This window comes from Mesocricetus auratus, unplaced genomic scaffold (assembly GCF_017639785.1).
Source record: "Mesocricetus auratus isolate SY011 unplaced genomic scaffold, BCM_Maur_2.0 Super-Scaffold_100025, whole genome shotgun sequence".
NCBI lineage: Eukaryota > Metazoa > Chordata > Mammalia > Rodentia > Cricetidae > Mesocricetus > Mesocricetus auratus.
Window position 1 is genome coordinate 27,129,314 of NW_024429206.1, and position 25,424 is coordinate 27,154,737.

Below are 25,424 nucleotides of genomic sequence, written 5' to 3' on the forward strand. Positions count from 1 at the left end.
CATTTTCTTCTTTGCAGAAATCCGCAGAATGTGCTACTTGCAAAAACGCGTTCTTCCTGCTTTTCTTGGACAGAGGCGCATAATCCTCGTGCAAACCATGCAAATCTCACTTTAATCACCAATTCTTTGACGGGAAGTTGTACATAGCAGTCTGGAAACAACCACCAGGATCCAGTGGCTTCCACTTTAAACACATAATTCCCCAAGATAACACTAAGCCCTTCTCAACGAATAGAATCACAAACTAAAGAATGGAGCGTGCCACAGCCTTGCTCCCAGCAAGAAAAAAAGGCGTCTTTATTTAATTAAGGGGCATTTAAAAATTTGGTAGTCATGTTGGCACAGGCCTGCAATCCCAGCTGCTCAGCAAGTTGAAGCAGGAGGATCACCAAGAAAAAAAAAAGGGGGGGCTATAGAGTGAGTTCAAAGCAAGCCTGGACACCCCCCAAAAACAAAATCCCCCAGGAGAGTCTGGAAAGATGGTGCTGTGGTTAAGAGCACTACCTGCTCTTGCAGAGGACCTGAGTTTGATTCCCAACACCCTTGTAGGCTCCTAACGCCAGTTACTGGGAATCAGATGACCTCTTCTGGACTACTATGCTCAAATGTACATGTACCCACACATAGATAACACATGCACACATAGTTTTTCTTTCTGTGTAACCCTGGCTGTCCTGGAACTCCCTCTAGAGACCAGGCTGGCCTAGAACTCAGAGATCCACCTACTTCTGCCTCCCAATTGCTGGGATTAAAGGCGTGCGGCATGCATAGGTTAAGAGGAAAGAGTGGTGATACATAGCTCAATGACAGAATGCACGCCTACCACATGAAAGGACTTGGGTTTAGGAAATGAGAAACCACGCAAGGAGAGGAGACTGGGGGTACAGCTCAGTGGTAGGGCATTTGCTTAGCATGTCTCCCTGGTCCACCCCCAGGACCCTCCCACCCCCTACAAAAAAGGTCACCGGACACAATGGCACACTCCTGTGATCTTAGCACTTGAGAAGTAAAGGCAGGAGACTCCAGAGCTCCAGAGCAGCCTTGGCTCTCTCAACTACGTATCAGATTCAAGGGTAGCCTGGGATACATCAGAATTGGTCTTTTATAATGGCTAGCATGGCAAGTACATCAGCTTCTTCTGGGGCAAGACCAAGACGAGGAAACAGGCCATCAGTATCCGACACTGTGGTTCCTGCCGGTGGGGCCTGGATCTGCGACACCATTTCCAGTCAGTCAAGTCTGCCATCACAAGACTGGAGGAGAGCGGTGGTGGCGCACGCCTTTAATCCCAGCACTTGGGAGGCAGAGGCAGGTGGACCTCTGTGAGTTCGAGGCCAGCCTGGTCTACAGAGCGAGTTCCAGGACAGCCTCCAAAACAATACAGAGAAACCCTGCCTCGAAACCCCCCCCAAAAAAAGAAAGACCAATAGAAATGAAACCATTTGAGAAATCCCTAGTCTACAATAAATGGGTTAATTTATGATATGACAACAATATAAGTATAGGACAGCAGCAGGGCGTGGTGGCTCACACCTTTAATCCCAGCACTCGAAAAGCAGAGGCAGTCAGCTCTCTGAGTTCGAGGCCAGCCTGATCTACAGAGAGAGTTCAAAGGACAGCCAGAACTGTTTTACAGAGCAAACCCTGTCTTGAAAAAACAAATAAAGTTAAGTCTAAGACAGCCTTTGTTTTTAGGCATGATCTCACTATGGACCCCTCACTGGCCTGGAATTTACTATGTAGACCAGGCTGGCCTTGAACTCACAGAGATCCACCTGCCTCTGCCTCCCAAGTGCTGGAATGAGGTTTGCACAGCCTCATCCTATAAGACTCCAACGAAACAGCAGACTTGCAAGTGCTTTAAGCTCTTCAAGGACTATTATTTCATAAGGGAGGAAGAAGCGACAGCACTTGGTGACAGAGGGTAAAGGGAGATGCCAGGGAGGTGATGGGTGGGGGCCGAGATTCCCAGCAGGCTCTCCAGGAAGAGTCAGCAGTCAGTGGTGATGGTGGCTGAGAGCTCTTGGATACGCCAGGCGCTGCAGGCCTTGCACAAGATGTGCCCATCCAGCGGGTAGCAGCCTTGACACTCGCCCTCAGAGGACAGCAGCAGCCCACACTCCTGTGGAGAAACGAAGCCTGAGAGCTCTGTGTCTTCCCCTTAGGGCTCCCCCGGCACCCCAGGCTCTGCAAAGCCCCGGCTCTTTCCGGGGACTCCTCACCTCACACTTGTAACAGCCAACGTGGAAACTTCGATCCAGAGCAACGATTCTCACCGTCTCCTCCTGACCCGGTTCCGGCATGATGGCCCCACCACACACGGAGCAGCGGGGGGCAAATTTCCTGAGGTGGAAAGCGGGGAATGAGAAGGACTGGAAAGCTGGGTTTGGGTCTTGGGGAGGAACGTGATGTCAAAGGGAGAGGGGACCAGAAGTTAGGAACGGACATGAGGGACAGCACAGGTCAGAGACTCTGTGTCAAGGCCAAACCTGTGGAAATCCTCAATGCAGTGGATCTGGCTGGTGGCATCCACTGTGAAAGGGATGCCATCGAGGCCCCGGTGACACACCACACAGGTGAAGCAACCAGGGTGGTAAGCCTTCCCCATCGCCCTCAGGATTCGGTCCAGGATGGGCTCAGAGCATGTGGAACACTTCTCCAGAGTGGCCTGGTAGGAAAGAGGAAGGAGGTCAGGCGGGGAGGCGCCCTGGCCTCCCACCCATCTGGGGTGTGCAGCTCCCTGCACAGGGTTCCGTGGGAGGTGGTCTCGGCATGAGTTCTTATCCCAGCACCATGGCTGCTAGACAAGGAAATTAGCCTCCACACACTTCCTTTTCCGGTGAGATGAATCAACAATAATCCCTGCCTCTGAGGAATGATATCAGACTTTCGCAAATCAGCTCAACTCTAAAAGGCCTTCTGGCAGGCATGGCGACTGGTACACAGCTACTCTCCTGGTTCTTAGGAGGCTGAGGCGGGAGGACTATGATTTCAGAGCCAGCCTGGGCTACACAGTGAGATTCAGTCTGGAAGGAAGGAGAACGGAAGGAAGGAGGGAGGGAGGGAGGGAAGAGGGAGGACGGGAGGGAGGGAGGGAAGGAGGGAGGGCTTCCCACTTGAAAATAACAGCTCCCCCCCAGCTAGTATCCACATTTGACTTCTTGCTTGGTCTGGGGGCTGTAGCTCAGTTGATAAAATATTTGCTTAGCATGCATGAAGCCCTGGGTTCCATTCCCAGCACCACATAAAACAGACACGGTGGCACACACTGGAATGTCCATACCCCACGGATAGACGAGGGAACTCAAGGCCTTCCTCGGCTGTACATGAGAGTTTCAGGCCAGCCTGGGGTATACGACATATCATCCCCAAACAACGAACGAGCAGTCAAAGAAGCAAAACCCAAGCCATTCTTTCCTTTGGTTGATGGACCAAATGATCTTTGGAAACATGTACCCTGGGCTGGCTTCAAACCTGCTCCGTAGCTAAGGCTGGCCTCGAACTCCCGAGAGAGCCACCACGGGGAGCTCCTTCCTTCTTGTGTCTCTGCCTGAGTCCCCAGCTTCAAGCTCCCTCCTCCTTCTGCCCCATCTGGCTGAGTATCTGGCTCTCTCTTGGATGGGCAGGAACCTGCCTACCCATCTGGACACTTAGTTTAGACCTCTACCCCGCCCGCCCGCCCGCTCACCACGTAGCAGCTCTCACAATACGCCCTCCTCTCCACGGCGTAGAAGCGCTGGCCCCGGAGCTGGGCCCGGCAGGTAGAGCACACAAAACAGCCAATATGGAAGACGCGGTCCAGGGCCACAACCCCCGCTCCATCGCCAACCACGTCCTCCCCGCAGCCGCCACACCGACCTGAGGACAGAGGGCACCGAGCATCAGTCTGTGCAGACCACCCCTCCCTCGCCCCACCCCCGCCAGCCAGCTCACCGAAGTACTCCCCGCTGGGCGGGTGGCTCATGTCATGCACCAGTTTCTTGGTCAGCCTCTCCAGCTCCTCTTCCGGAGGTTGACTTAAGGGGACCTACAGTGAGAACCAGGGCTCCGTGGCACGGCCTACAGTCTGATGCCACAAATAATCTGTGAGGTCAGAACCCTGAAACTCTCTGAGAACATCCCTCAGAAGCTGATGGGGGGGGAGTGCCTAGTCCATTCCCTTGGGCCATTTTGACCCATCACCTCTGAGTACCCTAAATCCAGGATTGATTTATTCATTTATTTATGGTAGGGACAGTGTCTCGTAGAGCCTCGGCTGGCCTGGAACTTGTTGCCTGGCCCAAGATGACCTTAATCTCCTGATCCTCCTGCCTCTGCCTCCGGTTTGTACGGTGTTGTGCACAGAACCTCGGAACTCCTTCCTGCACTCTAACTGAACTGCATCCCCGCCCTAGAGCAGCGTCTAAGTACCCTCAGCCTCCACCCCACCCAATCAATGCCCAGCTACCCACAATGACCACAAGCCCACAGGGCCCCCACCCGCCACCCGCTCACCTGGGGCCCATGGCTGCCTCCTCTTCCTCCTCCTGCAGGGCCGTGGATCCCGGCGGCTTCCTCCTTTACCCCTGGTCCTGGCTCACGGTGGCTCCTATAGCCAGACCCCCAGACTTCACCACGGCCTGGCAAAGGAAAGTGGGGGCCTGGAAGAGGCCCAGAGGCCTGAGAGGCCCCCCGCCTGGGCAGCCCACAGCCTCGCACAGGTTGGGCCACCTTCACTTGCACGGGGAAAGCAGGACCAGCTGGAGTGCTGGCTGTAGCATAGGAGGCTGGGGCAGGTCCACCGTAAGGGGGTGCTGGGAGCACAGGGGTCGGAACGGCCCCTCCACTGGGCTTCAGGGAGCCTGCGCGGTAAGCATGGGGTGGAGGGGCCTCAAAAGCCTGGGGAGACAAGCGATGCAGACAGTGAGTAAGGTCCATGCATGCCACGGGGAACCTTAGCAAGCAATGGTTTTGACACGTTCCCACCGGGCAAGGCCTGGCAAGCAGGGAGCCGGCGATCCTCAGTTGCAAAGAGGGTAGGTGGGGAGGGTGGCTTCAGGCTGAGAAGCCGCAGAAGGGAACTGGCTGGGGATGGGGACGCGGACACAGGGCACAGGACACAGACCTGTCGGTCTGCCCGCCGAGGAGCATGACTGCGACCCCCGTCCAGATCAGCCAACATGCTGGTGAGCGAGTCTATCTCAGCATCCAGGCTTCCGGGACGGACGACACCCCTGTCTGGCGGCAGCCCCTGGAGACAAGAGCCAAAGCAGGGGGAACAAACAGAGACCCCAGCCCCTGGGCTTCTCCCGCCTTCACCCTGAGAAGGAGACCCGCACATCCTTCACCTCCCCGCCAACCCTCACCTGCAGGCGCTGGGGTGCTCCGAGGGAGCCCACCCAGGTAGGCCCCCGGTCGTCCGCTACCCCCGGAGGCTGATAACACTGTTCAGGTGGGAGGGGGCAAAAACTGCCCCTGGGGTGGGGCTGGAGTGCTGTAAGGGAGAGAACGGCGGTGGGGAGGCTGCGCTTCTCACCCGGGGCGTCTGGGAAGGGACAGGAGCCAGGGAAGGTTGCACAAGGGCAGGGGCCTCTGGCTTGGGGAGGAGACCTCAGGAAGCGGGCAGACGGGGAGGGAAGGCGGCGGCGAGTGGCCAGCGGCTCCTCCGCCGCCCCCGGGCGTGCGAGAGGGAAACACTTACTTGCTCCGTGGGCCGGTGGCGGCCCCAGGGCGCCTCGGGGAAGCGCTCTTCCCTGAGGGGCTCTGGGGGGCTCTGGCTGCTTCGGGGGAAGCCAGGTGGGCCCCGACATGGTCTGGGATGCTTACTCCACTCCGGACAGAGGTCAGAGCCCCCGCGAGCCCGGGGCCCGGAGCTCTGCGCCCTTTTCCCTCCTGGTCCGTCCCGCGCCCCGTTTGGGACTCCCGCAAAGAAACTTTCTCTGGCTCTCTTTTTTTCCCCTTCCTCCCCAATTTTGGGGACGGCCCCGCCCCCTGACGTCACCGCATTCCTGGGGGAGGGTCACGTGGTCCCCCAAACCCTAATCTGCGGTCCCTCCTCGCTCTCTGCGGCCCCCTCCGGGTGAGCGCGGAGCGCCCGCCTCCAGGAGCCGCGGGGTGGGCTGCAGGCGGCGCAGAGAGGCCGCGGCCCAGCAACTCCGGGATCCCGGCCCCGGCACCGCACGCACGTGGCAGCCTCCGGGCCGGGACTCTCACGGGCTTCTGGTCCCCACCCCCTTACGGATCTCTCCCTCCCCACCCGCCGGCAGCGCTCCACCAGCCCGTAGTGTTTTGGTCTTTTATTAATGGTCAGTAGTTAGAAAAATAAAACAAAACACAAACGTCACCTCCCAAGGAAGCCGGGGGAGAGGGAGGGAGGCGGTGCGTCTGTGGCCAGGACGGGGACACTGAGGTAGCCCAGAGTCACAGAAGAGGCCAGCCCCTCTGGTCAAGGCACCAGTGAAGGAAGCGGAGGCAGGGCCAGGGGCGGGGCCGCAATGTCCTCCCCAGTACAAAGGGGACAGCCACCCAGAATTAGTGTACGATGCCCCCTCCCATCCAAAGGAGACCACGGTCCCCTTAAAACATCATCCGAAGGGCAGAGTCCATGGGGGGATCCAATGTTCACAATGGGCCTGGGCCCTCTCTCTGCAACCCTGTCTGAGCAGGCCTCAGAGATCAGTGCAGGTGACCGGAGTGACACCGTGAACCAGGAGGGTGGGGCCCAGGTCACGGCTCAGGGTCTCCAGCAGCGCCAGGTACCTGGGGTAGCGTGCAGGATCGGCAGGCGGTCGAGGCAGGTACAGGAAGGTAAGGGCCGTGGCGGGCCCCTCCTCCCCGCCCCTCCCTTCGGGCCCCCCCGGGCCGCCTCCCGTGCCTCGCCCCTGCTGGGCGCGCACCAGGGCGTTGGCGCTGCGAGCCAGAGCCTCGGCCTCTTCGTCTCCTCGACCACCGTTCACGAAGTCCCCTTCCTCCTCCTCGTGCTCCCCGGTCTCGGCCCCTTCGCCCCACACCACCTCTTGCACCTCTGCCCGGATCCTGAGTTGACTCAACAGAGCCCGGAGCCTGCCCTCCGCTGCCCCAGGAGCCTCCCTGGGCCCCAGGCACAGGAAGATCCGGAGCCGGGCGCTGTGCCACGCGGGCACCATGCTTAGGATGGTAGCCATCTGCAACAGGAAAAGGCCGCAGACGTCCACGTAGCCGGGCCCACCCCGGGGCCGCAGCAGGTTCAAGGGCCACACGTCCACGTGGTGCAGCTGAGCGCCGCCGCCCGACCCCCGGCCGAGCCGCTCCGGGGGCAGAGCCCCACAAGCCCGGGCGAGAACCACGTTCTTGTTCATCTTGAGAGCATCCGCCACGGTGGCCACGTAGTCCTGGGGACTGAGAGCCCTGGGGCTCCCAGGAGCCCGGGGTGGAGGGAACAGCGTGCTCAGGGCAGGCGACCCGCCCTCTCTGGTGCCCTCTGCGGGCTCGGAGAAGGCTGGGTCTGTCAGAAAATGGTCCTGGGGTGGGGCGTCATCATAGAATCCGAGCACCAAGGTGTTGGGCTTCATGCCGCCTAGGGGCAAAGAAGGGGGACAGAAATCAGGCCGGGGGTTGAGTTCACACAGCATAAGGACGCGCCCACTCGCACCTAGTCCAGCCCGGAGGCACGGCACCCTACTTGGCGGGTGCCTTACAACAGTTTCGTCACACACGCGTTTGCACGATGATCTGGCTTCCTTAAACACTTTCACACGCATTTATTTGCCTATCTCTAGGAATAATCTCCTCCGCTTTAAATATGTAAATTTCGCATTAGGGATGTGTTTTTCTTTTCCGGGAGTGTTACTGGAGATGAAGCCATGCTAGGCAATCAACGACTGAGCTGTATTCCTAGCCCCATTTTAGATTTCATTCCCTGCTTCCATCCTTCTGAGGCAAGGTTTCTCTATGGAGCCCTGACTGGGCTGCAGCTCAGTAGTATGCACACCAGGCTAGGCACAGACTCACAGAACTCCACTTGCCTCCGTCTCCTGAGTACTGGGATTAAAGCCGTGCACTTAGGGTTTCCCATGAAGTTCCTGGAGTGCTGGGATGGACCTCAGGGCTTCACGCATGCTAGGTAAGTGCTCCGCCCACTGAACTACAGCCCTAGCTCCGGGTTCTTTTAGGGGTAGGATTGGTTGTTATCCACCACAGGTAGGAGAGAGGCCACCTCAGCCAGGCACGATGGCCCCAGCAACTGTAATTCCAGCAACCAGGAAGCTGAGGCAGGGGGATTGCTACAAGTCTGATGCCAGTCTGGGCTACACAGTTTCAAGCAGCATAGGCTACAGAGCTACCAGAAAACAAACCAACAAAAACCCAGAGATTGAAATTGAACTCTACTGAGGAAATGAGACTTCTTCTGTAGCTCGGGATAGCTTTGAACTTACAACCCTCCTTGCCTCTGCCTCCAGAGTAGTTGAGTTTACAGCCTGCATCACCAGGCCTGAGTAAAATAAAATCAGATAGCCGGATGGTCCAAGTTCCTGACCTCAATCACCAGAGAGGCTACATCCCCGATCACTCCAGGGGAGGATGGGACCAGAGCTGCAAACTTCTAAGGCCAGTGGTCTGCAGTCTGGCACCCAAGAGGGAGGACACAGAGCATCTGGGGAGCATCAGAGGCCACATCAGAGTGAACACTCACCTCATTTGACCCCTGTGGCAACAGGCTGTGAGATAAGTAGTACTGTTTATTCTCCCTTACAGATAAGGAGCCAACCTCAGACCCCACACAATGAAGTCACTGGCCTGAAGGCTCAGTCCTGAAAAGGCCTGGCCAGGAAAGTGACTATGACTGTTCACACAAGAGGCTGTTCCCTGACCTACCTAGCTGAGCTTGGACCAACCTCAATGACCCAGATCTCTTGTCCCAGAAGTCTCAGTGTGCAGTAGAGGCATGGGCCTCTCAAACTCCTGACCATAGTTGTTGGAGTTTGTTTTTTTGAATTGGTTGTTGTCATTTTTTTGTTTGTTTTTGTTTGTTTGTTTTTGGCGTTTCAAGAAAGGGTTTCTCTGTGTAACAGCCTTGGCTGTCCTGGCTTTGTAGACCAGGCTGGCCTGGAACTCACGGAGATCCACCTGCCTGTGCCTCCCAAGCGATAGGGTTAAAGTCTGTGCCTGTATACCTGGTCTCTACCTTTATCATATTTTACTGTGTGTTACGCATAATGGGGAGACTGTGTGCGCCAAGGCTGCATGTGCAGGTCAGAGGACAATTCTGTGAGGCGATTACCTCCTACCTTCATGTGGGTACCAGGAACTGAACTCAGGCTGTCAGGTTTGTGCTGCAAACACTGTACAAGCTGATAAACTGAACCATCTTGCCTCCACACCCGTACCTCCACCCCAGGGTTTCTCTCTGTAGCCCTGGCTGTCCTGGAACTCGCTCTGTAGACCAGGCTGGCCATGAACTCACAGAGGTCCGCCTGCCTCTGCCTCCCGAGTGTTGGGATTAAATTCATGTGCCGCCGCCCAGCCCTCCACCTTATTTTTTCACACAGGGTCTTAACAGAATGAGGAGCTCGCTGCCCGAGCTACACCAGCTGACCACACTGGCTGTCCTGTCTCTACCTTCCTAGAGCCGGAATTCGATGTGCCTGGCCTTTGCGTGGTACTGGGGATCCAAACGCAGCTCCTTTTATTTGCACAGCAACAGCTATACATGCTATGTCACCTCCCCAAGCCCCATTCGGCTGGAGTCGTCTTCCTCGGGGTAAGTGTCGCTAGTACAGTGACCCCTTCCAGAAAAGAAGAGCAAGGGTCCTCAAGTGCAACAGGGGTAAATGCCCCTCAGTGACACCAAGCCCGTTAGCTGGAGGGACAGCAGGTGACCCAACTGACCACCCTGAGCTTCTACCAGAACCCTGCTTAGCACCAATCAGTGCAAAGTTCGATGTGATTGACCTTTAGCCTGACTGACTGTAGACAGAGAAGGTGTTTGCTCAGATGACAGACAGTAGTCTTGGGACTGAGGAGGTGGCTGAGCCCAGAGGTACCTAGGATACGAGTCTGCAGGCCTTGCAACGTGAGTCACAGAGCTGGAATTGCCTGTGGTGCAGGCCTATAATCCTAGGTGCATAGGAGGTTGAGACAAGAGGATCTCAAATTCAAGGTCCTCCTGGACAAACAAAAAATGTCTGTGAGGTAGCTTAGCTATAAAATATTACTAGAAATAAAGTATCACTAGAATCCCCCAGTGAGGGGCTGGGGTGTGGCTCAGTGGTAGAGCCCCTGCCTAGAATCCCCCAGTGAGGGGCTGGGGTGTGGCTCTGTGGTAGTGCACCTGCCTAACTTAAGCAAAGCCCTACCTTCAAACCAGTGTGTGTGTGTGTGTGTGTGTGTGTGTGTGTGTGTGTGTGTGTAGCACAAGAAGAGTTACAGATTCTATTTTATCCAAAAGCATCACTCCCATACATTCTCTAGTGACCTAGGGACTCAGTCTGCTCCTTCCTGCCACCTTGATTGATTGTTGGCGGTTAGGGTCCAGCTGTAAACCGAAGTCTGACCTAGAATTCCTGCCTCAGACTCCCAAGTGCTGGACTGCAGGCTTGAGCCACCACCCTGGCTTCCCTCCTACTGAGCCTCAGGCCAAGCTCAGCTAGCTCACCACAAAATCTTTGTGGCCACTTCAGGGTTGGGTCATCGGCATTCAGTGATCTCGCTTCGTCTGAGTTCTGGCGGTTAACAAACATCCGTTTTAACTGGCAGCACCACCCCGACATCAGTGGATCTCAGACACTAAGCAGGGTTAAGCCCAGTTAGTATTTGGATGGAAGAAATTCTGTTTTAGTGGGGCCATAAGACTCAAATGACTTTCCCACTCTCCCTGGAGAAATACTCTCCAGAGCCCAAATACGCTCTAATTTTTATCTCAGGAAGCGCCAAGGATGTGGCACAAAGCCCTGAGTTCCATTCCCAGCACCTCGTAAAGTGGGCACAGTGCTGAGTGCCTGTGATCCCAAACAAGAGGTCAGTAGGTCAAGGTCATCCTCAGCTACAGAGTGAGTTCCCAGCCGGCCTGAGATCCACTGGACCCTGTCTGTTTTTGGTTGTGAGCCTAGCCTTTAACGGCTGAGCCATCCCCTCCAGCCCCACTGGACCCTGTCTAAACAACAACAAACAAACAAAGCAGGGCCAGCAAGATGGATCAGTGGGTTGGGGTGTCAGCAAGATGGATCAGTGGGTTGGGGTGTCTGTGGCCAACCTGATGATCTGTGTCCAGTCTCTGGGACACACGGTAGATGGAGAACTGGCTCCTGAAGGCTGTCTTTTGACCCCTGCACATGCACATAGCATGCTTGCACACACACACACACATGATTAAATGTAATTTTGGTTTTTTGCTTTGGCCTTTTGAGACAGGGCTTCTCTGTGTAGCCCTGGCTGTCCAAGAACTCATTCTATAGACCAGGCTGGCCTCAAACTCATAGATCTGCCTACCTCTGCCTCCAGAGTGCTGGAATTAAAGGCGTGTGACACCACTGCCCAGCTAAAAGTAGCTGTTTCTTGTTGTTTTTTAAGTCAACCACCAGTGTCCTGCCCTGTCTATGCCGCATCTCCAGTTAGACATTGTGGCCACTGTCAGATAATCTGCCACAGTTATCTCCGACTCGTGTCTTATCTACTCTGTGTGGTGAGTTCCTTTTGCAATCTGCAATCCTCTCGATTCCCTGGAGGAAGGGGGCAAAGATAGAAAGGGGCCACTAGGGAACCTGAAGACATTGAGAGACGCCGCTCACCAAGGCCAGAGATCCGCAGTAGATGCTGAGCCCCCTGGCGCACAGAGGGTGACAGGGTGAGATCCACGAAGGCCTTCACTTGGGCAAGGTCCACCAGGCTCAACCACGCACCGTACTGCGGCTGCACAGGGTCTGACGGCAGGGAGTCTGCAGAGAGAGGAGGCGGTGAAGACCCGGTGACACACCCAGCCCCAGTGCTCAGGGGACCAAGGCAGGAAGGTGGCAAAGCCAAGGCCGGCTGGACTAAGCAGGGAGAACCTACCTCACAAAACCAGGGGCTGGTGATAGAGCTCAGTAGTGAAGTGTTTGCCCAGCATGGACATGGTACTTAGCAGTTCAAAATCGAGCGGGGGAGGGGGCAGCAACTGTTGGTCAAGCTCAGTTACTCCTTACTAGAGCTGGGGCGTGTCTCAGAGGTAAAGCACCTGCCTAGAATCCCCCAGTGAGGGGCTGGGGTGTGACTCAGAGGTAGAGCACCTGCCTAGAATCCCCCAGTGAGGGGCTGGGGTGTGGCTCAGTGGTAGAGCCCCTGCCTAGAATCCCCCAGTGAGGGGCTGGGGTGTGGCTCAGTGGTAGAGCCCCTGCCTAGAATCCCCCAGTGAGGGGCTGGGGTGTGGCTCAGTGGTAGAGCCCCTGCCTAGAATCCCCCAGTGAGGGGCTGGGGTGTGGCTCAGTGGTAGAGTACCTGCCTAGAATCCCCCAGTGAGGGGCTGGGTGTATAGATCAGCAAAACCCCGGGTTGTTTAAATCATTTAGCCTCCTAAGCCTGCGTGAGTCTGGACAAAAACATGAGGCCTCTGAGACAGGAGAGGAAGGACAAGAGCAAGAACGACAGTCACTCACCCAGGTCTCCCAGAGTGACGTGGCCCAGCACATAGAGCCCCCCTTTCTTTAGCTGGTTGGCCAGCCGCAGCAGAGGCAGGGCTCCCCGCGGGTTTCCCACCAGGAGCAGCAGCTGGGGCCTCCAGAACTTCACATGCTCCTTGCGGACATCCAGACGGAGCAAGTACTTCCGCACCTGGGGAGCAGGAGGCGGGAAGGAGAAAGAGCGCGATAAGCAGTCACCCCTGGGTTCTTCTCAGACAGCAGCGCGGCCCCGGGGTGGGAGCAGGGAGCCTCCCAAGACAGCCTCCCACCCCTCCTCAAGGGCTCGCGACCTGGTGGAACAGCAGGGCTTGGCTGACGTAGCCCCAGCTGCTGGGTCCTCCTCGCGCGGTGAGGAGGGCAGACAGCAGGCCCATGAGCAGAAGGGAGCCGCCGGCGGCCCCGGGGCTGATGAGGAACATCATTAGCAGGCAGGAGGCCACCCCAAGCAGGCAGCTGTGCCAGGAGAACAGGCTGAAGGTGGGGCTGCGGAGGGCGACACAGGGAGGGAGAGAGGGAGAGCACTCAGGGCCAGCCCTCGGGCGCCGGGCGCCGCGCGGGCTCCAGTCCCCAGGCCACACCCTCGGGTCTCCATCCTCCCCCAGTCCCCAGGCCACACCCTCGGGTCTCCGTCCTCCCCATTCCTCCTCCTCTGGTTCTTCTGTTTCTCACCGGAAGTTGGGGGCGGAAGCCCACTCTAGACTCAGGCAAGACAGGTCCACCGCGGCATAGGCCACCAAGTAGAAGACGGTGACCACAGCAGCCAATGTGTTCAGCTTCCCGGCCAGCAGCACCAGCTGGGAAAGGACCGCGAGTTGAGCATTAATCAAAAGTGCCAACTCCAAGGCCTGGCCGGACAGCTCAGCGGGTGCAGGAGCTCAGGGCTGAGCCTGATGACCTGAATTCAACCCCTGGGATCCACACCCTGAGAGTCGGTTCTCCTGAGCCGCCCTCAGACCTCCGCGCACATGCGCGCACATAGGTACACTCAAGTTTGGGCAACCACTGCAGACATTTATGAGTTCTAGGTCTTTCCGGAGTACATGTCAAGTTTCAGGACAGCCAGGGCTACATATTGAGACTGTCTCAATATAATAAATAAAAAGACCAGTGCACCCCAAGCAGTACGTGTGTGGGTACGTGCGTGCGTGCGCGTGTGTGTGTGTGTAATCTGTGTGTGTGCGCGCGCGCGTGTGTGTGCGTGCGTGTGTGTAATCTGTGTGTGGGCGCGTGCATGCATGTGTATCTATGTGTGCGTGCATGCGTGTGTGTGAGTGTGTATGCGTGGGTGCCTGTGTGTATGTGTGTGTGCACGCGTGTGTGCGCGCGCGCGTGTGTGTGTGTGTGCGCGCGCGTGCGTGCGTGCGTGCGGTTTTGTTTTTACGAGACAGGGTCTTGCTCTAACTGGCTAGTCCGTCAGCCTCACACTTGTTGCAATCCTTGCACCTCTGCCTGCTGAGTGTTAGGATTGCATGCCTAGACTGCCCACTTTATTTATTTTTAGGCCGGGTCTGATCATGCAGCTCAGGCTGGCTTCAGTTTCAATCCATTCCCCTACCTCCACCTCCAAATTCAGATTACAGGCTTGCAACACTAGCTGGCCTAGACCCTAATTTTCATTTACACCTCTGATCTAGACCTAAGATGGGCTCTCAGTCTGCTATCTAGAGGGTGAGGGGGGAAAGGAAGACTTACCTGCACCAGACCCCAGGAATACAGGACGGCACCCCAGGGGTTGCCACCTCCAGAAACTACCTTGGCCGGTGCCAAGATGACACCTATTAAAAAACAAAACAGAGTCATACCAGACGTATCAGTCTGGGCCTAGAGGGATGGAGACAGACCCAGGAGGGCAAGCCCAGAGCGGCGCAGCAGACCCGGGGGGCACCGCACCGAAGAGGTCATCCTGGGCAAGGGCGTGCAGGATCCGGGAGGCACCGATGAGAGAGCTCATGGAGGCCGAGAGTGCCGTGGCGTAGATGCCAATCAACACCAGCGGGGGCCACAAGCTGATGCCACGGAAGAACCCGTAGTCCTCCTGAAGCAGCGTCCTAGCCAGGAGGAAAAGGAAAGAGAGGGTTCGTCAGTGAGCCGTCACCAAGTCCTCATGAGAAAAGGTGCTGGACGCTGCGTTTCTAGAGCTGCGTCCTCATGGCACTGAGTTTCTAGAGCTGTGTCCTAGAGGGGGCCTTGTAATGCTAGCACTCAGGCAGCAGAGTCAGAAGGATCTGGAGTTCAAGACCAACGTCAGTATATATAGGGAGTTTGAGGCCAGCCTGGATTATATGAGACCCTGTCTCAAAAACAAACAAAAGAATCTATATCCTAGAGCCTGGCCAGATGACTCACACCTGTAATCCCAGAACTTGGGAGGCTGAGGCTGGAGAATTGCCATGAGTGTAAGGCCATAGGCTAAGACCCTGTGTCAAAACAGAAAAGAAAAGAGCTGGCTTACGCCAGGCAGTATGGCATGCATCTGCAGGAGGAATGAGAGGGTCTCTGGTTCAAGGCCAGTCCGGGGTAGAGAGCAAGATCCTGCCTCAAAAATATAACAAGCCGGGCGTTGGTGGCGCACGCCTTTAATCCCAGCACTCGGGAGGCAGAGGCAGGTGGATCTCTGTGAGTTCGAGACTAGCCTGGACTACCAACTGAGTTCCAGGACAGGCTCCAAAGCCACAGAGAAACCCTGTCTCGAAAAACCAAAAAAAAAAAAAAAAAAAAAAAAAAATATATATATATATATATATATATATATATATATATAACAAAGGGCCAGCCGGTGGTGGCACACACCTTTAATCTCAGCACTCTGGAGGCAGAGGCAGGTGGATCTTTATGAGTCTGAGGCTAGCCTGGTCTACGGAGCAAGTTCAGGACAGACTTAAAAACTATACAGAGAAACCAAAACAAACATACATATATACATACATACATACATACATACATACATACATACATACATACATACATATGGCTGGAGAGCAGCCTGGGGTACAGAGCCAGGTCCTGCCTCAAAAACACAACAAAGGCTGGAGAGAGCCCAGTGCTCAGGAGAGCTTCCTGGTAACTATGAGGACCTGAGTTTGAATCCTAGCACCCATTTAACAAGCCACGCATGGTTGTAGCCCCAGAGGAGACAACAGGTTCTCAGGGTTCAGTGAGAGACCCTGCTTAAAATAAAGAGAAGCTGGGTGGGTGGGAGGGGGCAACACCACCACCCCTTTGATCCCAGCACTCGGGAGGCAGAGGCAGACAGATCTCTGTGAGTTCGAGGCCAGCCTGGTCTACAGAGTGAGTTCCAGGACAGCCAGGGCTACAAAGTGAGAGACCCTGCCTCAAAAAAGAGTAAGAGAGAGAGAGTACTAGAGGGCATCTGACACCTCCCTTTAGCCTTGGAGAGGAATGTACGTACACACACACACACACACACACTTTTTTTTCTTTTTTTTTTTTTTTGGTTTTTCGAGACAGGGTTTCTCTGTGGCTTTGGAGGCTGACCCGGAACTCACTCTGTAGACCAGGCTGGCCTCGAACTCACAGAGATCCGCCTGCCTCTGCCTCCCGAGTGCTGGGATTAAAGGCGTGCGCCACCAACGCCCGGCTCACACACACACTTTTTAAAGATGTAATACAAAATAAAATCCTCAGTGACTATAGCCCTGAAGTCTAGACAAGCCTACTCCACATATTAAAGGTGCCCAAATGTGTCCATGGCATTCACTGGTTATCTTCAATCTACTTGGATTTTGTCATTCCCAACAGTATGTGACAAAGAGACAAAATATTTGCAAAAATACAAATTACTAGAAAGATGAATAGGGCATGTTTGTGGGTGCCTGTAATCACGCTACTATGGGAAAATGGTGGGAAGATTACGTGTTCAAGGCCAGCCTCTGCTACATAGTAAGTTCAAGGCCAGTCTGGGCTAAATAATAACCCACTCTGTCCCCCCAAAAGAAAACACAATCAACAACAACAACAAGAAAAGCCCTATATCACTAGAAAGGCCCTGCCCCTCCCAACATCAACTCCAAAATGTTTACAATTCAAGTAATTACACAGCTGGTGGCCGGCTGACTACAGTCATGTAACCATCCCTCCCCCGTGGGTGGCACCATCTGTCTTCCGATGGAAGAAACTATCTCCAACTGTGCCTCCAGCCCAACAGCCTGGATACCTACTTGACAGCCTGTGGTGACCCCCGGGTACCATCTTGTTGTCGTTTTGTTTTGTTTAAGGCAGAGTTTCTCTCTGTGCAGCCCTGGCTGTCCTGGAACTCGCGCTGTAGACCAGGCTGGCCTCGAACTCAGATCCGCCAGCCTCTGCCTCCAGAGTGCTGGGATCAAAGGCGTGCGTCACCACGTCTAGCCCCAGAATACCATCTTATTCTATGGCTCGACCTCAACGACGGGCCGCCGCCACCGCCCGCCACATACCTGTCGCAAGTGAAGCTGGAGAGGAAGAAGAGCAGGGCGTAGATGAAGAAGGTGTAGGCGACAGCAATGATTGTGCCCAGCGGAATTGCCCGGCTGGGGTCCTTTAGCTCCCCTGGAGGGACGGGAACAGAGAGAGGGGGGCCAGCCCTCCAGTCACACCTATGTCTCCCACGGTGGCATCCTTACCACGCACACCCCACCACCAAACGCAGACTCTCACCTGACATGTTGGCCCCAGCCATGATGCCGGTGCAGCCGTTGAAGAGGACGGCAAAGACACTGGCGAAAGTCATGGTGGCCCCCGTGGTGTAGTCCTCAGCATAGCCGCCTGCATGAGGAGTGCATCAGTGAGGGTCCCTCAGGACCCAGACGCCTTGGCTCTGCCACCCCACTTTCCCCAAGAGCTCCGACTTAGCGTGGGGGCCACGTGTCACCTCCTCCCCATTCTTCTCGAGGACCTCCTCTATCCGGGCTGCTGTCTGGTCACCCACACAGCTCAGAGTACCTGGAGGACTTGCCCGCGCCTTCCCCAGCCCGAAATCAAGGTTAGGTTCCCCCTTCTCCGCTTAAACCACTCTGAGTCCGTGCCCCCCTTCCTCCAGGATGGGATCTCATGGCATCCCGGCTGGCCTCAGACCCACTGTGCAGCCAAGGGTGACAGTGAACTCTTCATCCTCCTGCCTCTGCCTCCCGAGTGCCGGGGTTACAGGCGTGCACCACCACGAGTTAATGGGGTTCTGGGAGCGGAACCACTGATTTGTACGAGCGTGGCAGGTGCTCCACCAACTGAGCTACAGCCACTGCTTTGCCTGGGATCCTTGTTTTTAAGACTTACTTGCATATTTTACTGTAGGTATGGGGGAGGGGTTATGCCATGTGTGCGCAGGTGCCCGAGGAGGCTAGAGAATGGTGCCGCATCCCTTGAAGCGGGAGCTGTGAATGGCTGGACCTGGGTGCCGGGCACTCCTCACCACAGAAGCATCTCTCCAGCCCCTCTCCAGGGATGCTACAGCCCACCTACCGCTCACCCACCCCGCACCCCACGCTAGTGTTCGGCTCACCGCCCAAGTTGTCCTTTAGGGTGCTGCTGTTGAAACCAGTGAAGTGGCCGTACCGGGCTGGCACAGAGGAACCATTGGTGCCCGGCCGGGGAGCTAACTGGATGTCCCTGGGTCCCACGGCCACAAAACTGATCAGCACGGAGGCCAGGGAGCCGGAAACGAGCAGGAACGTAAGAAAGGAGGCCCTGGCGTAGAGTCCAGCTCCCAGTGTGCAGACGACACCCACCAGACTAAGCAGCAGGGAGCCATAGAGCAGATTCCAGCCATAGCCCTGGGGTAGAACCCGGATCCCACTGGAGCCTGTGACGTCTGGAGAGAAGGATCGAGATAAAACACCTGACCCCCAGGGAGACACCCAGCCCTAACTATGACCCCCTCCCTCCATCTGCCACTAGAGACCTCACTTACCCCGCATCCCTTTTTAGGGCAATCCCAGCATCTTTGCTCTCCCTGGTGGGTACCAAACTGGCTATGGCAATTTCTATAACATTAAGCCAGTCTTTCTGACTAGAATCGGGCACATCCAATCTTTTGATTTTGCAACATAATATTGTCATTAACTATTCCTCCTTAAGAACTGCCCCCCCAAAAAATCTTCTCTCATAAAAATACAAAGATGACTCGGAAGGTAAACGCACCCACCGCCAAGTAAGACAACCTGAGTTCAATCCCTGGAACCCATATGGTTGAGGAAAAACAGTTCCTACAAGTCTTCTGACCTCCACTGGAAGGCCATGTTACACACACACACACACACTCACACACTCACACACACACACACACACACCTTGACTGTATCTGTAATTGACTAACACCCAGATGACTGGGCACACCCGTGAGGGGTTTTCTTTTCTTAATTAAACTATTAGGAGTGAGACCCACTTCTCATCTTTGAGGCGGGAAGATAAGCCTGTAGTGTGACCACACCTCCTGCTGGCAGCCTATGAAAGGACCTGGAAGAAGTTGTCGCCCTCGCTAGTGAGTCTGTCCCTCCACTGGCACAGCGCCCGCTTGTTTGGCATTCTGGTGTATACTGGAGACAGCTGAGATGTCCAGCCTCACAGACTGAACAAACTTCTGGGTTCTTGGACCTTCCAGTCACAGACAGCCATTGTTGGATTAGCAGAACTGCAATCTGCAAGGCAGTCTAACAAATCCCCATGTGGGGCAGGAGAAATGGCCCAGTGGTTAAGGGCACTGACTGCTCTTTCGAAAGACCCGGGTTCAGTTCCCAGCACCCACATGGCCCCTAACAACTGTCTGTAACTCCAAGGTCTGACACCCTCACACAGACACATATGCAGGCAAAACATCAATGCACATAAAAGAAAAATAAGTTATTTTTAAAATCCCCATATAGAACCGGGCGTTGGTGGCGCACGCCTTTAATCCCAGCACTTGGGAGGCAGAGGCAGGCGGATCTCTGTGAGTTCGAGGCCAGCCTGGTCTACAGAGCAGGTTCCAGGACAGCCTCCAAAACAATAGAGAAACCCTGTCTCGAAAAACCAAAAAAAAAAAAAATCCCCATATAGAGAGATATTGGGAGGGGGCTCATTCTATAAGTTCTACTACTCTGGACCCTGGCAAACACAAACTTTGGTACCAGAAATGGTTTTAAAGCAAGCCAGTAAGCAGCACCCTCCATGGCCTCTGCATCAGCTCCTGCCTCCAGGTCCCTGCCCTGTCTGAGTTCCTGCCCCGACTCCCTTCAGTGACGGACTACAGTGTGGAAGTGTGAGTCAAACAAACCCTTTCTCCCTCAAGTTGCTTTGGTCATGGTGTTTCATCAGAGCAATAGTCACCCTCGCTGAGGCACCACGCAAGAGTGGAAACCTGAATTTGGATCCCTCTCACCCATGCAAGTGCCAGGTTGGATGGCCAGCACCTGCCACTTCAGGGCTGGTTGGCAGAGCAGGCCGATCCCTGGAGCTAGCCGGCTAGGCAGTACAGTCTACGGATGGGCATCAGGTCCAGGGAGAGACCCTGCCTAAAATTAATAATGATAATAATAATGAAAGAAAGAATGCCCACTGCCCTTGCAGAGCAGAGTTCAGTGCCCAGAACCCACACTGCAGCTGAAAGCCACCCGAAGCTCTAGTTCAAGGGATTTCATGCCATCTTCTGACCTCTGAGGCTACCTCCGGGCACACAGTATGCATAAACTCACGCTTGCACATGCAAACAAAAGGTAATAAAAGCTAAGATTAAGGGTTTCCTTCCTTGGAGCCTCCTCCCACTCTCCAGAGTTTCTTCCTCCCTCTCTCCCCCTTTCCCTCCCTCCCTCCTCCTTGCTCTCTGTCTTTCTTCTTTTAAGTTTATCAAGACAGGGTTTCTCTGTGTAGCTCTGGCTATCCTGGAACTCGCTCTGTAGACCAGGCTGGCCTCAAACTCCGAGATCCGCCTGCCTCTGCCTCCCAAGTGCTGGGGTTAAAGGCGTGCGCCACCATGCCTGTTTCTTTAGCGATATCTCTTACTTTTCCTTAATAAATCTACCTTCCCTGTGCACAATAAATAAATAAATAGGACCGGCAAGATGGCTCAGTAGTTAAGCAGTATTGCCAAGCAAGCCAGGTGACCTGAGTTTGGTCCCCCAGCACAGCGTAAAGGCGGAAGGAGAGAACTGAGTCCAGAGTTGTCCTGTGACCTCCACACTCCAGCCGTAGTAACTGTGTCCACCCATCATACACACAACAAGAAATGAATGAATACTTACAAACAAACAAGGCAGTAAGGCAAGCAGCATTAGAGGAGATAGCCAACACTGACCCTTGACCTCCACATAGGCATGCTCAAGCAGGCTCACCCACACATGCACACTCCACAGCCACCACACACACCCCCAAAAAAGAAAAGGAAAAAAGTGTGCATATCTGAAAAAGAATCTAATGTTTTAGGTAAGCTTAAAAATTTTGTGTTGGGCCGGGCGTTGGTGGTGCACGCCTTTAATCCCAGCACTCGGGAGGCAGAGGCAGGCGGATCTCTGTGAGTTCGAGACCAGCCTGGACTACCAAGCGAGTTCCAGGACAGCCTCCAAAGCCACAGAGAAACCCTGTCTTGAAAAACCAAAAAAAAAAAAATTTTTGTGTTGGGCCGGGCGTTGGTGGTGCACGCCTTTAATCCCAGCACTTGGGAGGCAGAGGCAGGCGGATCTCTGTGAGTTCGAGGCCAGCCTGGTCTACAAAGTGAGTTCCAGGACAGCCTCCAAAGCCACAGAGAAACCCTGTCTCGAAAAACTAAAAAAAAAAAAATTTGTGTTGGGAGCATTAGCAGCTATCCTCGGCCGCCTGCAGCCACTTGTGGCCAGGGGGCTGCGGGTTGACCACGCCTGGAGATGGGACGTTCCCTGGGGAAGGAGATGGGCACTCGGTTGCCCACACGCCCTGCAGAGAAGACCCAGCGTGTGCATCTTGGGAAGCACAGCTCCATAATCCCTGAAAAAACGCAGCACACCCAGACCAGATTGGGGAGACTACAGACCAGCCCCGAAGACATCCAGCACGGACTCCACCAGCCCCAGCAGGGAGACTGCACAGCCACAGACGTTAGCCAGGTAGAACATGAGACCGATGCTGCCGCCAACCTCCGGCCCCAGGGTCCTGCTGATCATGACTGCAAGTGGAAGCGGGAGTTGAGCGTTAAGGGAAAAGAAACCGAAACGGAGGAAGGGGCCACAAGTCGGTCTTCCCGCAGCTTCAGCTCCAGGTTCCCTGCAAAACTCGCCTTGGTTCTCAGCAGCAGTGTGCCATGCCTTGCAACCTTGCATAAATCGTAAGAATTCCCCCACTCCTGCGATTACCCCTGCTCTCCTTTCACTCTTTATTTTGTTTTGTTTTTTGAGACAGGGTCTCAAGTAGCCCAGGCTGACTTCCAACTCACTATGTAGCCTGGGATAACCTCAAACTCCTTATCCCCCTTCCTCCATCTCCCCAGTCCTAGGGATTAGAGGCATGCATCCGTTAGTTGTCCAGGCTGGCCTTAAAATCACTCCGTAGCCCAGGACGGTGATGGACTTTCAATCCTCCAGCACCCATCTCTCGGGTATTCAGGGTGACAGGCCTGCATTTCCACACCTGGCATCTGCTTTGCTCATCTATAGTGACTACCCGGGAGCAGGCCAGGAACGGAACCCGGGACCCCAGGCACGCTAGGCAAGCACTCTACCACTGAGCTGCAGCTCTGCTGATAACCGTGTTGGGACACCAGACAGCGGCACTAAGATGGAGACAGTGTCGGTCACCTTTGCCACCTCACCCTGCTGCTCACCATTCATTCCCGCTTGGCCTGTCTTCAGGAGACACTGGCCCCTCCCCTCCCCAGTCCTGGCAGACAGAACAACCCAGACCCAGTCCACCTATGTTGGAGGATACAGTAGGCTCCGCCCCCTCTCACAGCTCCATTGGTGGCAATGGCACAGACCGAGAGGACCGTGAGTGCCAGAATGATGTAGGCAACTAGGAGCATGGCTAAGGCCTGCAGCAGCCCAGCATGGCCCACCACGAAGCCTGAAAGGGGAGAAAAGCGGGTCACGGGGGACAGTTATATTCCTTTTCCCCACGTTCATCCCCCTGGGTAGCAGAGTCCCACAAGGCCATGAGGGGTCTTTTCCTCCCACCCCCATCTGTCCGCATCTGCCAAGGACCCCCCTAGCTTCGGCCCGTCCCCGTCCATCCTTCCTCTGCTCACCAATCCTCAGGAACACAACTATACTAAACATGGACAGGACCGTGGGGACCACCACACCCAGGAAGGTGGAGAGCTTTCGCGTTGATGCCACGCCAGATCCTCCAGCTCCATTGGGAGGGAAGGCAGCCCCCTCTTCCCCCAGAAGCCTGTAGGCCAGCAGAGGGGAGCTCTCGTTGGCCATAGCTGAGGGTGGGCAGAGGAAGCCTCCAAAGGGCTACGCGACCTGTAAAAGAGATTTTAGGGGCTGGAAAGCAATTTCACAGAGCCGTTCCTCCTAAAAAAAATCCTAATCAAACACTCAGCTTCCTCAAAAGGAGAGTTTTGTGTGCGTGCACACACACAGACACACACACACACACGGTACAGAAACTCAAAACTGTCCAGCAACTTCCCCCACACTCTCGGACCCGGTGTATAAGAATGAGGGCCCCTTTCAGCTCTTAGGGACCGTGCCTTCCTCTATGCCCATAAAACTAGGGGCAGCAGGGGCTCTGTCAAACGCTGATGCCCCTGTCAAACCGGGTCTCTCCTTAACCAGCAACAGGAGAGGAAGCAGATCTCCCCAAAGGGAAGTTAGAGACTAGCAGTAAGCGCCTCCTGCCAAGTCCTAAGCTGCTCCTCTGGAGTACAGCATCTCACACATGGGCAATAAGAAACTTTAAATCTCTCAAAGCTCCACCCTCCATCACCCTTGTCTCTCAACCCATCTCAATCCTTACCAGATTTTTCCAATCCCTACGAGGAGCACCCCCAAACTCTATCAATCCAAACAAAGCCATCGACTGTCCAAACACACACGCAGGTCGCCTGGCATCGCGCCACACGGGGTCCCCAGGGTCCTCCTCCCCCACCCACCCGTTCCTGTCCACTTGCTCCAGTAACTGGATGCCTGGGGGCCTGGGATCTGGCTCCGGCCGGCCAGGCGCACCCTGCAGCTGGGTGCGGCAGGGTGCTCACTCACCACCTTATGAACGCAGCTGCTCCGGGGTGATCCCCGGCGCGCCTGGGGGCTCCTCTACGCACTGAGGGGCTGAGGGAGCCGGAAAAGGCAAGCGGGCTACCGGGATGTCAGGCCCGGAGCCTGCCCTCCCCAGCAAGGCGTCCCATTGGTCCCGGATCAAGCCCCGCCCCGAAGGCGTGGTCCCCGCGCAAGCCCCGCCCACATTCTCCCAAGCTGCCTGTGCCAACCACACTGCTCCACGTGCGTCCCGGGTGTCATCTGCAAGGCAGTGGGTCACGATCCCCAGGACCCCCGTTACCACGATGCTAGCAGATGCCCACGGTGCGGATCTGACTCTTCTCCGAGCTCCGAGGAGCCCCCGGGAGTACCTGAAAGGGGCGTGTGGCGGCTGCGGAAAAGTGGCCTGGAGTGGGCGGGACCGCGGCACCTGACTCAGGTGTGTGGCCGGGAACTGCGGGCGGCGTGGGGCGGCGCCTTCGGGAGTCGTACTCTTCCAGTCTCTCCAGAGACCGAGAATGTTCTCGGGGTCCCAGCCGCGTCCCTTTCTAGCCCAGGGAAGACCCTCCTCGCCCAGTTTCCGCCCGCGGGCTGCGCTCTTCCTTTCGGCCACCGGAGGGAGCCTTGAGCCCCCATCCAGGCGCAGGTCCTGGTGGATTTGCTGCTGGCAACCCTGCCTGCTTTTGTGCCTGTCGGCGAAGATCGTAAAACTGTGAACCCAGCTCTTAAATTGGTGTCCTTTCCCAGCCCTTACAGGTCTCACTAACGGCGTTTCCTCGTCTATAAAACGGGACTTAACTAAAACACCCCTCCTAAAAGACCAGTTGAGAGATGACCTAATCGTGTGCACTCCTTTTTGTGTGTGAGGGGGACCGGCTAGCCCTCTCGATTCGCTTAGTAGCTGATCCTCCTGCCCCCACCTCCCCTGTATTGGGATTACAGTGAGGAACACAGCCTGATGTTAACAGTTTCCTAAAAGAGCACTGTCGTCGTCGTGTCCCCCCCCCCCCCGTTAAACACACCGCCTCAGGCACAGCGAGTGCTCTACCAATGGATCACATGCACAGCCTTAACATATCGACTCTTTAGTCCAGTGCATACATGTTCAGTGATTTCACACACACAAAGAACTGTATTAGATTTACATAACTGCTCTGTGAATGGATGCTGCTACTATTGTGGTTTTACTAGGGAACTGAAGACCGGCTTAAAACATTTTTTAAAGATTTTTTTTAATGTTATGTTTTGTCTTCATGCATGTATGTGCACCGTGTGTGTGCCTGGTGCCCACGGTAGTTAGAAGAGGGCACTGGATCCCCTGGGACTGGAGTTATGGGTGTCTGAGCCACCATGTAGATGCTGGGAACCAAGCCTGGGTCCTCTACAAGAGCAAGTGCTCCCAACAAGTCTTTTAAATCACATCTGTTTGTTTATTTACTTACTTTAACACATCTGAACTTTCATGGACAGCTTTATAGTAACCCTCATATTTGGGCCTCCAGAAATGAACACGGTTGAGTCTGACATTTCCATAGGAGAGGCTGGGGCTTACACCTGCCAAAAGCGCTTGTCATGCAAGCATGGGGACCTGAGTTCCCATCCCAGAACCCACGCAGCAAAGCCAGGCACTGGGGAAGCAGACAGGAACATTGCAGGGGCTCAGCTTAGCTGCACTGGT

The 25,424-nt window shown here is 55.3% G+C and overlaps 2 protein-coding genes and 1 long non-coding RNA gene across 5 annotated transcripts; 1 reads left to right on the forward strand and 2 right to left on the reverse strand.

Annotated features, from left to right (window-relative positions):
* Positions 1 to 1,859: 1,859 nt before the first annotated feature.
* Positions 1,860 to 6,018, reverse strand: Trip6 (thyroid hormone receptor interactor 6). Its single transcript, XM_005080412.4, has 9 exons — positions 5,681 to 6,018; positions 5,346 to 5,473; positions 5,105 to 5,230; positions 4,495 to 4,878; positions 3,934 to 4,027; positions 3,689 to 3,858; positions 2,490 to 2,668; positions 2,223 to 2,343; positions 1,860 to 2,122 (listed from the first exon to the last, which is right to left on the reverse strand). Exons 1-9 carry the CDS (start codon positions 5,787 to 5,789, stop codon positions 1,991 to 1,993), a joined length of 1,443 nt encoding a protein of 480 aa, XP_005080469.1. The 5' UTR covers positions 5,790 to 6,018; the 3' UTR covers positions 1,860 to 1,990.
* A 242-nt stretch (positions 6,019 to 6,260) lies between these two features.
* Positions 6,261 to 23,894, reverse strand: Slc12a9 (solute carrier family 12 member 9). 3 transcript variants are annotated; one of them, XM_040731381.1, is made up of 14 exons: positions 23,750 to 23,894; positions 22,789 to 23,011; positions 22,473 to 22,607; positions 21,583 to 21,714; positions 18,106 to 18,414; positions 17,265 to 17,372; positions 17,045 to 17,156; positions 14,502 to 14,659; positions 14,304 to 14,386; positions 13,281 to 13,405; positions 12,902 to 13,094; positions 12,588 to 12,762; positions 11,745 to 11,891; positions 6,261 to 7,534 (listed from the first exon to the last, which is right to left on the reverse strand). In XM_040731381.1, the coding sequence occupies exons 2-14, from the start codon at positions 22,967 to 22,969 to the stop codon at positions 6,648 to 6,650; spliced, it is 2,745 nt and encodes a 914-aa protein (XP_040587315.1). In that variant the 5' UTR covers positions 22,970 to 23,011; positions 23,750 to 23,894; the 3' UTR covers positions 6,261 to 6,647. The 3 variants fall into 3 exon arrangements, with proteins under 3 accessions (XP_040587315.1, XP_040587316.1, XP_040587317.1); XM_040731382.1 differs by having other exon boundaries at positions 23,753 to 23,887; XM_040731383.1 differs by lacking the exon at positions 18,106 to 18,414.
* Positions 23,895 to 23,967: 73 nt separating this feature from the next.
* LOC121133966 lies at positions 23,968 to 24,972 on the forward strand. Its single transcript, XR_005870976.1, has 2 exons — positions 23,968 to 24,185; positions 24,494 to 24,972. It is a non-coding gene; the product is annotated as an uncharacterized LOC121133966 (long non-coding RNA).
* The last annotated feature ends 452 nt before the right edge of the window (positions 24,973 to 25,424 follow it).

Coding starts and splice junctions, on each gene's coding strand:
- Slc12a9 (XM_040731381.1), bottom strand. CDS start 22,969: ATGGCCAACGAGAGCTCCCCTCTGCTGGCCTACAGGCTTCTGGGGGAA. Junction 22,608..22,788: donor AGTTGTGTTCCTGAGGATTG/GTGAGCAGAGGA, acceptor CTCCCCTTTCAG/GCTTCGTGGTGGGCCATGCT. Junction 17,373..18,105: donor CCTAAAGGACAACTTGGGCG/GTGAGCCGAACA, acceptor CTCCTCATGCAG/GCGGCTATGCTGAGGACTAC.
- Trip6 (XM_005080412.4), bottom strand. CDS start 5,789: ATGTCGGGGCCCACCTGGCTTCCCCCGAAGCAGCCAGAGCCCCCCAGA. Junction 5,231..5,345: donor GAGCACCCCAGCGCCTGCAG/GTGAGGGTTGGC, acceptor TCTTGTCTCCAG/GGGCTGCCGCCAGACAGGGG. Junction 4,028..4,494: donor GAGGCAGCCATGGGCCCCAG/GTGAGCGGGTGG, acceptor TTCTCACTGTAG/GTCCCCTTAAGTCAACCTCC.